General features: G+C 36.6%; 1 protein-coding gene across 4 annotated transcripts in view; it reads left to right on the top strand.

Annotated features, from left to right (window-relative positions):
* The window catches only part of ZC3H8 (zinc finger CCCH-type containing 8), a 33107-nt gene that overhangs the window by 11430 nt on the left and 9660 nt on the right, over positions 1 to 12017 (top strand). Inside the window, exons 3-9 of one of the 4 annotated variants that reach the window (XM_035001057.1) lie at positions 2435 to 2669; positions 3586 to 3719; positions 5337 to 5459; positions 5874 to 5985; positions 7589 to 7698; positions 8549 to 8595; positions 10574 to 10883. In XM_035001057.1, coding sequence (XP_034856948.1) covers positions 2435 to 2669; positions 3586 to 3719; positions 5337 to 5459; positions 5874 to 5985; positions 7589 to 7698; positions 8549 to 8578 — 744 coding nt within the window. In that variant the 3' untranslated portion in view covers positions 8579 to 8595; positions 10574 to 10883. The other 3 variants (XM_035001059.1, XM_035001058.1, XM_035001056.1) reach the window with 3 other exon arrangements.

Here is a 12017-nt window from a genome sequence, read left to right as displayed (position 1 = left end):
ACCCTCCCCCCTCTCATGTGCTCTCTCTCTCTCTCATTCTCTGTCTCAAATAAATAAATAAATAAAATCTTTAAAAAAAAAAAAGAATTTGTTAAGCTTTTCTCAATTACTAATGAATGTACTTTATGTCCCCCTATCCCCACTAATCTTATGGAGCTATTTTTACATTTCTGTCCTTTTATTTCTGTGGAGTCTCAGGAGGCTGTACTAGTTCAATAAATCCTCCTGAATTAGAAATCTTTTGCTTAAAAAAAACTTTACTTAGGCTCCTTCATTAAAGGGAAAAATGTTGGGCGCCTGGGTGGCTCAGTTGGTTAAGCGACTGCCTTCGGCTCAGGTCATGATCCTGGAGTCCCTGGATCAAGTCCCACATCCGGCTCCCTGCTCGGCAGGAAGCCTGCTTCTGCCTCTGACCCTCCCCCCTATCATGTGCTCTCTCTCTCTCATTCTCTCTGTCTCAAATAAATTAAAAAAAAAAAAAAAAGGGAAAAATGTTAATAGTATATTTGTATACTTTATAAATTATATAGAGAACAGCAAATATCAAAGTAATGAGTTTATAGCTAGCTGCATGAAGAAAAGTATTAAAGCAATCATTTGTATTTTGTGTATTCATTGGCCTCTGAAAAAAATCATATCAATTAGTAATACGTATCTCTAATGTATAATAAAACAACATAGTTGATGATTGTCCTGGTTTTGTTCGTGTTGCCATCTCATGTCATCACTTCATTGAATACAAATCAGACATGTTAAAGGGGGTCTGCTTTGGTACATATTTTGTGTGTAAGGGGCACTTAATCACTCACTTGGATCATTGTAATATTTTGATTTAGATATACTGAATAGAATTTCATCTCTGTGTATTTGACTAAACCAAACTTCATGGGAGCTGTTGTATAACTGAGTGACTCTCCCTGTGCCCACTAAATAAAATTAAAGGCCAAAACCATGGTTATCACAGGAATTGGCCAACTTTTTCGTAAAGGACCAGGTAGTGCGTCTTGTCGACTTTGTGAGCCATACTGACTCTGTCACAACTAAACAGGTGTAGATAACACGGAAGTGAATGAATGGGTGTGTCTGTGTTCCGGCAAAACTTTAACAAAAACAGGAGGCCAGGCTGACATCTGCCGACCCCTGACCAGATGTTGTTTACAAGTTTGTTCTATGGTATTAGTTTTAAAAGGTGCTCTTCCTTGAAAACTTGGAGACAGGGAACTTGGTGGCCTGATATTGTTGGATTGGTTGATAGCCTTGTCTGGTATAATGAAGATGAGGTAGGTGTACCTCAGGTCATTGTCAGGTTAGGAGACTTTCTCCACTTGATTATTCATGCAGGGAGCAAATTCATTTTATAGGCCTATGATCAATCCTCTGGTGGTACAACTCCTAGCTTTGAAGTTAACATCAAAAGTAAGCCATTAAATTGGGCCACCTAGTATATTTTATAATAGCGATTCTTCTCGTTTGTTTTGAGTTTGCTGCCTTCATCAGTTATGTGAAAGTAGGTAAGAGACCAGACTCCAAAGCATGCTCTGGAGCAGGATCATTGGCCAGTTTAATGGTAGACGTGTTATCTCTTCCTGACATCAAAATAGGAGCCTTTGGCACGTGGACATTTTTTTATAAGCCTTTTAATTAAAATGTATCAGACATACTAACTAATTACACAACCTGATACATTTGTGTCACCATGTGTAGGCATGTATACCAATACTTGGAAATTCTTGTCCACAGAGTACTTTAAGTTGTCTGCTGTGATCATCTCAGGCTGACTTGGGGTCAGCTGCCATTCCTGGCTTCCTGTTTCCGTAGGTGCCTGTGTTTGCTTCTGCTGCCTTGGGGGAGCTGCAACAACAGAGTTAGAAAACTTCTGAAAGTAAAGTTTACTTGATTACAGAGAACTGGGCAGTTCTTTGTTCCTTGTCATCAGTGTGCGCCACTGACGTTATGATTTACAGGAAAAAGAATAGGCTTTGCTAGCTGTGATGTAGCTTACTATAGGGGATTTTCACTTGGGCCATTACAGTTACTTACTCCTTTATGAAATGATGAGTTATTGAATTTAAAAGCATGGTTGATGCGAAGGGAGAAATAAAATATGAATTATAATACCGTAGTTCAGTCAATATATATCAAATAAGTAGGATTTGGGGGTTTACTCTTTTAATTCAGTAAAGACATCTAGTGTACAAATTCAGAATCTTCCATCAAGTTTTTTTCAAGGATGGATATGTTGTGTTGGTTTTTGTTTTGTTTTGTTTTTATTTCTGGAAAATTTTTAAAATGTAAGAGTGGAAAGAACCCCCATATACCCATCACCCAACCTCAACAAAGATCAGTTCATAGGCCAGTTTTTATTTCTTCTTTATAACCAGATTGTTTTGAATCATGCCAGCTTTTTAAAACTGAAAATTTAATTTTTACTTAGTTTAGGCACTTTGGGAACTCTACAACATCACCGAAGAATTTGCAATATAGAAAATCAAGAAGTAAGGACTATGATGTATATAGTGATAATGATATCTGCAGTCAGGAATCAGAAGATAATTTTGCTAAAGAGCTTCAGCAGTATATACAAGCTAAAGAAATGGCAAATGCTGCTCAATCCTTACCATTTCCTGAAGAATCAGTGAAGAAAGAGGGAGTGAAGGATACCCAAAAAGGTAAGGGTGAAACTATTTTGTCATTTAAAGTTTATCTAGATAATCAGTCACAGTTGTCCATATATGGACTGAGGTTTGGGGAGGGGGGGAGATTTTCTCCTGTGTTTTATCTCATAGTAACATCATGTTTTCCATGGATCTTTACATCAGATGTGAGCTTGCATGGCCTGAGACGCCCACTCCAGGCCCCCCCCCGCCCCAACCCGGCCATTCCATGTACAAATGGATAGTTTACAAGAGGGTTATCAAGGGCCATGACTGCTTTGAAAGGGAGAATGCTAAATTCTGCATATATGAAGGACAAGATGTGCCTGTTTGTATTGCTGTCAGTTTAGAGAGGAATTGACTTAATGTCTGATACAGTGGTGTGTCAGACTATATATTCTTTTAGATTACTAAAATAAAATATATCCTTTTAGATTACTTAAATGAAACTTAGTCGTAGATATGAGGACAGATGACAACTATATATGAAGTTTATTCTCTTGTTTTACTGCTTTTTTTTTTAATAGTCTTATTTTATTTTCTAACGTAATCTGTACACTCAGTGTGGGGCTCAAACTCACAACCCCAGGATCAAGAGTTGTATGCTCTACTGACTGAGCCAGCCGGGCTCCCCTATATAAAGTGTTTTCAATGGAAATTCTGACAGTAGTATGTGAAGTCAGTTTAAACATCTGAAGCTTTTGCTCCTATAGTGCTATGGCAATTCCTAATTAGCTCCATTATACTCTGAACCTTTCGAAAGGATCTGACTTGGGGCAAGCAGGAGTCGGACGCTTAACTGACTGAGCCACCCAGCGCCCCTGTAGAGTGTACTTTAAACTGCTCTTGTGCCTTCATGTTCTCATAAATTAAACTTTTAACACTTAGTGTGTAAGATTCAAACACACAAGATTACCTTTCTTGTTTTTAGCTGTTAAACAAAAAAATAAAAACCTTAAAGCTGTTCAGAAAAATGGTAAACAGAAGAAAATGAAGCGAAAATGGGCTGGCGCCGGACAGAAAGGATCGAACGCTTCACTGCGGAACAGTGGCTCGCAGGAACAGGTACAAGAGTGTAGGCGTGCAGGAGGACACCTCCATGCTGCCGAATTTTTATCTTACCCCTCAGTGACGAGCCACAAAACGAGGGTTCTCTGATGGTGAAAAATCTCCTCACCATCAGTGGGCTCTCCACGTTCTTCCTTGTCACTGTCGCCGCTGCCTTCCCTCTCGCCCGTTAGCGGCCAGCACCTCTGTTAAGCCTTAGTGTTGTACCTGTCTACCTGACTACATGCACACAAGTCCCTTGATTTTGGAGTGTTGTACTGTCAATGGCTGGGAAAACAGGGGAAGCAGGGAGAAGATAAAGTGGCCAAGAGAACTCTTCAGAAGTCACAGAGTCTTACAGAGTTTCTACTGTTGTGGTCCCTGTGGAAATTAAAGCTGAATATTTCTGAGCAATGACCTTACAAAGCACCCCCACCCACCTGGTATCTTGATTTTGCTCTGTAGAAGTTCTTCTTCCTTAGTCTGTGGATGTATTCAGGATAGGACAGTAAGGACTGTGCTTTTCTGAGGGCTTCTAAACTAACTTTTTTTGTTAGACTTGGTCCAGAAGACAAGAGTTAGGGGTGGTAAAACGTTAGAAAGATCAGATATTATAGATTAAAGTGTATTTATATAAAATCTTGCCCTGCTTCCATATTTTACAAATGAGGACTCTGAAGCCCTGGGGGTTCAGGTAACTGCTCAGAGTCACACAGGGCCAGGCCACAACTGGAACTTTATTTCCTGACCCCGTCAGTATTCCCTGTGATTCATTTGGTTTACATTGACTCAAATGATTATTCAGCTGACCGCCCTTTTACATGAGGAATGGATTGTAAACATGTATGTTAGAATTTAATAACATAGTCAAATAAAACCAAAGATTTACACTGACACATCTTTATTAGACACATAATTTTGATGGTGTTTAAGTGGAAATTTGACATTATTACAAAGTAGATCACATAAATGTAGTCAGGTCCCTTCTTTGCACATACTGAATTCCTAAAACTATTCAGAAATTTGGTAGGCAAAAGCTATAAATTGTACACAAGTTAACACACTAAAAATGGTTTATGTTTCTAAAAAGCCATTAAAATGAATTAGGAAATTCCCCTTTTGTTTTTATGTAAAAGTCACCTTTTGTTTTTATATCTGTTGCCATCTTTGAGGTTATATTTATAGTTATGTTTGTTAACTTGAGCTGGTTATTATTCCCTGCTCTCACTCAGTGAGCATCTCATTGAAATTAAAGCACACGCTGCTTTTGGTTCACCTTATGGTTTCCAGTTTTGACTCCACTGTTCTCAAGAGCCTTATTCCTAGACTTTGGTTTTTATCACAAGTAGTAGCACTTTCATTTTTTGAAAATTTTTATCCAATTTTTAAAAAGGGCAAAGTACAATAAAATATTCAAATTGCACAAACACTGATATTCGATGCTGGAATGCTGTTATAATTGGCAGAATATTTATTTTTGAACTGATGTGCAAAAGTTCAGATCTTACAAATGAAGGCCAATTTAGAAGAGTCACTTTTTAATGTTTTAAAGGTGGTTAAAATAATTTTGTGCAACGGAATAAAATATTTAAATTTCTATTTCTCACATTTAGTTCTTTGTTTTTGTTTTCAAAGGGTGATAAACCTAAAGAGAAGCAGCAGCGTGTGAGAATGAGTCAGGGATTCATCAACCAACATACAGTGGAACGCAAGGGGAAACAAATTTGTAAATATTTTCTTGAAAGGAAATGTATTAAGGTATAAAAAACTACGTAAGCAAAAATATACTAAAATGTAAAGTATAGCAAAAATGTACTAAAGCCATCTCCTGTTTCCATTGGATAGTCTAAAAGCATACCTGTACATTTTTTAACTGTTTCCTTCTGGAAAAGGTTTGACTAGAAAACTTTATTGAAATATTCTTTTATGTTTAAGAAAGATACTTTTTAAAAAATGCTTTGTGTTAAAAATGTTTAGGACTTAACAAGATTTTAAGCAGGTATGTGTGGTGTGGTTATAAGATAACTTTAAGAATTAGATTATAGTAAAAAAAAAGTTTATACTTTAGTGTTTCTAAGACTTTCTGGAATCATTTGCATATCTTAAGTTTAGTAAGAATTGAATGACTTAACTTTGAGAAATAATGGCTTTTCCTTGTTCCTTTTGGCCCAGGGAGACCAGTGTAAATTTGATCATGATGCAGAGATAGAGAAGAAAAAGGAAATGTGTAAATTTTATGTACAAGGATATTGTACCAGAGGTGAAAACTGTCTGTATTTGCATAATATCCTTTATCACAACGTATAATAACTTTACTTTTTCTAAATATTTACTTGAACATTTTAAATATGTATAATTTTGAATGAAACCCGTGTTTTAGCTATGGTAAAATTATGTTATCCACGCCCAACTCCATATCAAAGTGGTTAAATTGTATAGATTTTTTTTTTTCCCCATGAAAGAAAAGATGGATTCTTTAGTAATTCTCTCAAATGAAGATCCTTCACCTGGGTAGTATAGCAGCAGGTTCACGAGAGGGACCTATTCAGCCCCCAGAAAGACTGTCAGAATTTCTGCTGTGACAATAACTAATTGTATCTATAGTCATGTAAGCTACTTTGTTGTTTTTGGGTTTTTTTTAATGATTTTTTTTAATTTTTACTTTTTTATTTTTAAAAGATTTTATTTATTTATTTGAGAGAGAGAGAGCTAGTGAGAGCAGAAACACAAGCAGGAGGAGTGGGAGAGGGAGAAGCAGGCTTCCTGCCGAGCAGGGAGCTGGATGCGGGGCTGGATCCCAGGACCCTGGGATCATGACCTGAGGCGAAGGCAGATGCTTAACGACTGAGCCACTCAGGCGCCCCTAAATGATTTTATTTTTAAGTAATCTCTACACTCAGTGTGGGACTCAAACTTACAATTCCGAGATCAAAAATTGCATGCTCTACTGATTGAGCCAGCTAGGTGCCTTTATATAAGCTACTTTGTTAAAAAAAAAACAAAACAGGAATTGCGTAATTTGAGAGTACTTATTTTCTGTATATTCTGTACTGAATAGAGGTTAATTGTCCCTTAATTTGGAAAATAACCCTAACTCTTCAGTGCATATGGTACAGACATGTTGTAAAAACATGGAACATAAACATTTTAGGGTAATAGCACCTTTGGGCACCATAAAAGTTGTTTTCCTTCAGTGATTCAAAGAAAGAATCTGAAATTCTAACTTGAGAGTTTTTTCCTAGAAAATAATATTGAAGTTATTTAAATTGATCCCATTTTAAATGGCCTTATATCTGACGGATTCAGATTTGTAAGACCTATCATTGTTATTGACTTTAATTCCCCCACCCCAAAAGAATGCTTTAAAAATAATCACATATCGGGCTCCTGGGTGGCTCAGATGGTTAAGCGTCTGCCTTCGGCTCAGGTCATGGTCCCGGGGTCCTGGGATCGAGTCCCGCATCAGGCTTCCCGCTCCTTGGGAGCCTGCTTCTCCCTCTGTTTCTCTCTGTCTCTCATGAATAAATAAATAAAATCTTTAAAAAATAAAAATAAAAATAAAAAATAAAAAAATAAAAATAATCACATTTCTTAATGTATTTAAAATACACATCCTTTTCTTGTATCAGTGAAATATGCCTGTAGTTTATTATAAAAATGGATATGAAGGGAAAGTATCCTATGATAGCCATTAAACTTGATTTATATAATTATTCTAAAATTAGATGTTTCATGTAATTCAATTAATAATCTATTGTCTCATATTTTAAATAGAGAATTTAGTGTTTCTGCTATTAGGAAAGGCCTTTATATAGGGAAAATAAAATCAGTAAATTAATAACAAATTATTGGATTTAAGTTGTTCTCTTCCTTAACATTTGGATTACATGAATATCCTTGCAAGTTTTACCATACAGGAACAAAATGTTATCAGGGTGAATATTGCAAGTTTTCACATTCTCCACTGACTCCTGAAACACAAGAATTGTTGGCCAAAGTAGGTACAATTTTAAGTTTCGTTTTTCTTTTTTAAAGAATATATTTGAACTAAGGGTAAGAATTTTGAAAACACACTGTTTTTTAAGGTTATGATATGGGATATATTAGGACTGACAGTCTTAGAATTTAATTCCATTTAGAAAATTATTATTCATTTGTATATATTTTTTGTAGCTTAAAGGAAAATTTATACTTATTGCTGGTGAGAACATTCCAGTTTATACTTATACAAGCAATAGGTATAAACATTTTTTTTTAAAGATTTTATTTATTTATTTGAGAGGAGAGAGGGAAAGTGAGAGAGAGCATGAAGCAGGGGGTGGGGGGGGGAGAGCGGGGAGGGGCAGAGGGAGAGGGACAAACAGAGTCCTTGCTGAGCAAGGAGCCCGATGCAGGGCTCGATCCCAGGACCCTGAGGTCATGACCTGAGCCAAAGGCAGACGCTCAATGACTGAGCCACCCAGGTGCCCCAGTGTCTTCAAAATTAAATTGAAATATAAGCAAAAATAAAAGATTCTCCTGGAACCAAGCCATATCATCTTGTGGCAGTAAGTTCTGTTGAGCGTATGCAAATATTAGAAAATCAAAGGTGCTTATTTCTGGATATTTTTAGGTTATAAAATTGAAGGCTTACCCTGGAATTAAAGTCATACCAATTATTTTGTTATTAGTGTGAAATATATATGGAAAAAAGATAGATGTAAAAGTCATCTTTCAGGCCTTAGAGTAAATATTAGATGATTACTAGGATAAATAGTATTGGACTCACTAGACAAGAGCATTATGATGTACCTGAATTAGACATTGATGCATAAAAATGATTGTGTGATTTTTTTTTTTCATATTAGGTTTTGGATACTGAAAAGAAGTCATCATGAAAATAAAAGGCATAAAGGTAAAATTAGCACTTAGCACATTTCTTTTTTTTTTCTCTGAAACATCTCTAGAAATTGGCTTGGAAACATAGGACTTTTCCATTTTCTAAAATAGAAATCTTTTTCTTTATCTTCCCCTGCTAAAAAATTAAAAAATATTTGATACATATATATAGATATATATGTCCGTCTCCTTGGACCTGCTTCCCTCTCTTGGTTTGTCACTATCTTTTGTATTTTTATTCTTTTTTGTTTCTTTGTAGATTTACCAAATGTGTATGATGCACTAAATAGTGTATTTAGTTTTGCTTGTGTTTGATTTTATTTAAACAGTTTGGATTTAATTTAAACAATAAATATTCTGTGTACTTATTGTTGACTTGCTATTTTCACTCAACATTATACTTCTTTTGGGGGAGGGTGAGAGAGAGAGTGCGAGCAAGTGAGCAGGGGAGAGAGGCAGAGGGAGAGAATCCAAGCAGGGTCCATGCCCAGTGTGGAGCCCGATGCAGGGCTTGATCTCATGACCCTGAGATCATGACCTGAGGTGAAATCAAGAGTAAGACATTGAACCGACTGAGCCACCCAGGTGCCCCTCAACATTATGCTTCTGGGATTCATACATGTAGATGCACATAGCTCTTATTCATTAATTTATACTTCTATATAGCATTTCATTCTATGAATATGTCAAAATTTATTTAGTCTTTCTACTACTGATGAACATTTAGGTTATTTTCAATTTTTTAAATATAAAGTATTATAAATAATTATGTATGTCTTTTGATGTAAATGTGTGTGAGTTATTCTGGATATAAACCAAGGAGTAGAATTGTATCATCTTAAAATTTAAGATAATACCAATCTTTTCTAAAGTAGTTAGAATAGTTTATACTCCCACCAACTGTGTAAAAGAACCCTTGTTGCTCTATGCTTGCCGATACTTTGTATTGTCAAGACTTTCATTTATTGGGCATAAAAATGATGTCACGTAGCTTTTTTTCATGAAATTCAGCATCTTTTCTTACACTTACTAGCTTTGAGTTTCATTTTTGGTGAAATCCCTGTTAGTGTTTTTTGCCTATGTTTCTTTTGGGCTGATTATTCTTTTTTTTTTTTTTAAGATTTTATTTATTTTTTAGAGAGTGAGCGAGAGAGAAACAGCATGAGAGGGAAGGGGTCAGAGGGAGAAGCAGGCTCCCCGCTGAGCTGGGAGCCCGATGTGGGACTCGATCCCAGGACTCTGGGATCATGACCTGAGCCGAAGGCAGACGCTTAACCATCTGAGCCACCCAGGCGCCCTTGGGCTGATTATTCTTTATAAATTGATTTTATATATCCCTGATATAATCCTTTATGAGGTATGTGTGGCAGGTCTTCTCCCATTTTGTGGGCTGTCTTTTCCGTTTTTCTGAAGTGCCTCAATGAGCAGAATTACTTGTTTTGGCAATCTTCTTAAGTTCTGGAGTTTTGCTTTTTACATTTATTTTTTACTCCTTTGGAAAATGTATCAGTTAACACCATAATGGTGTTAACAACCAAAAGCCTCTCACTAGCATATAAAAATAAACATTTCTTTTTCCGTGCATCTGCAGATTGGCTGGCAGTAGTCCGGGCCTGTCTAGGCTGGCTTTGGCTGGGTTGGCTCTGCTTCATGAAGCAGGTTGACTAGGATGGTTCTGCTCCACGTTGGTCTCCGTCTCCTCCTGGGACCAGTGGGCTAGCTGGGATGTGTTCCTCTCATGGCATTGACAGAAGCTCAAGGCTTGTTTGCTTCACATTTGCTCACAACCCATTGGCCTAAGTAAGTTACACAGCCAAGCCCAAAGTCAAGAAGTATGGAAGTACACTCTACTTAGACTTTCCACATGGGAGGAGCTGCTGAATTACATGAAAAAGAGGGTGGTTGTGGCTATAGAGAGAAAAGAATTAAGACTAATTGGCTTCTTTTTGAATGGTATGTGGTAGGGACCTAATTTTTCCTCTTTCCTTATACAGATAAGCAGCCTCCCTGCACCATTCAACTGAAAAGACTGCCCTTTCCCCACTGGTCTGTAATGCCTGCCCCCTCTACTATATATGTTTCCTTCAAACAAAGATTGATTTCTGGGGTATCTTCTCTGTTTCATTTCTCTCTTTCTCTAATACTCTGTCTCAATTACTGGAACTTTACTGGATTTTATATAGTTTGATAGTTTAATGCTGTTCTACACAAATGCCTTGGCTATTTGGGGCCCTTTTTAAAAAATTTTTTTTGGTAAGATTTTATTTCTTTATTTGAGAGAGAGAGAGAGCACAAGTTGCGAGGGGCGGGGGGGGGGGGACAAGCAGACTCCCCGCTCAGCGAGGAGTCCAACACAGGGCTTGATCCCAGGACCCCGAGATCATGACCTGAGTTGAAGGCAGACGCTTAACCGACTGAGCCACCCAGGTGCCCCTATTTTGCACCCTTTTACTTTGATACAGTTTTCCCTTGATACTTTTTGGTAAATTTACAAAGTGTAAAACTTAATACTTTTTGGTAAATTTACAAAGTTGCATGACATCACCATATTCAATTTTAGAATGTTTTTGACACCCACAAAAAAGATCCTTTGTACCCATTTTCATTCACTCCCCAGTCCCATCTCCAGTCTCCTTTCTGTCTCTAGATTTGCCTTTTTTGGGCATTTCATATAAATTTCAGTATGTGGTCTTTTGTCTGGCTCTTCATACAGTATAATATTTTTGAGATTCATCCATGCCTTAGAGGTCACTAATTTTTTTAATAATTGCCCCATTATTCCATTGTATGGTTAGGGATTTCTGGGTACTATGGTAAATATATGTTTAACTTTTTAAGAACTGTGACATTGTTTTCCAAAGCGACTGTATCATTTTGCATTCTAGACAGCAAAGTAAGAAGATTTTAGTTTCTCAACATCTTCACCCATACTTGTTACTGTCACAGTTGTATCTACTATGGTTGTAATTTGCATTTTTTCTAATGATTAATGGTGTTAAGCATCTTTTCATGTGCCATTGGTCAGTTCAGATCTTTACCCATTCTATAATTGGATCATCATCTTACCATTGAGTTGTAAGAGTTCTTTGTTGGATAAAAGTCCATTATCACATATATGATTTAAAAATATTTTGTCTCAATATATGGCTTTGTCTTTTTGTCCTAATTTGTGCTTGCCTTTTTAAAATAGTATCTATTGAAGCATGAACACTTTAATTTTGATGCAGTAAGTTTATAATTTTTTTTATGGATCATGCTTTTGATGATGTAGTTCTGTGTCTAACACAAGATCACAAGATTTGCTTTTATGTTTTCTGCTAAAAATTTGTATAGTTTTAGCTCTTATATTTATGTCTATGATTCCTTTTTGAGTTAATTCTTAGAAAAGTATGAGCTAAAGGGGCGCCTGGGTGGCTCAGTTGGTTAAGCGACTGCCTT

This window comes from Mirounga leonina, unplaced genomic scaffold, assembly GCF_011800145.1.
Source record: "Mirounga leonina isolate KUSES-001 unplaced genomic scaffold, KU_Mleo_1.0 Mir_125, whole genome shotgun sequence".
Lineage (NCBI taxonomy): Eukaryota > Metazoa > Chordata > Mammalia > Carnivora > Phocidae > Mirounga > Mirounga leonina.
The sequence above is the reverse complement of the archived record's forward strand: the minus strand, read 5'-3'. Positions and strand labels throughout refer to the sequence as shown.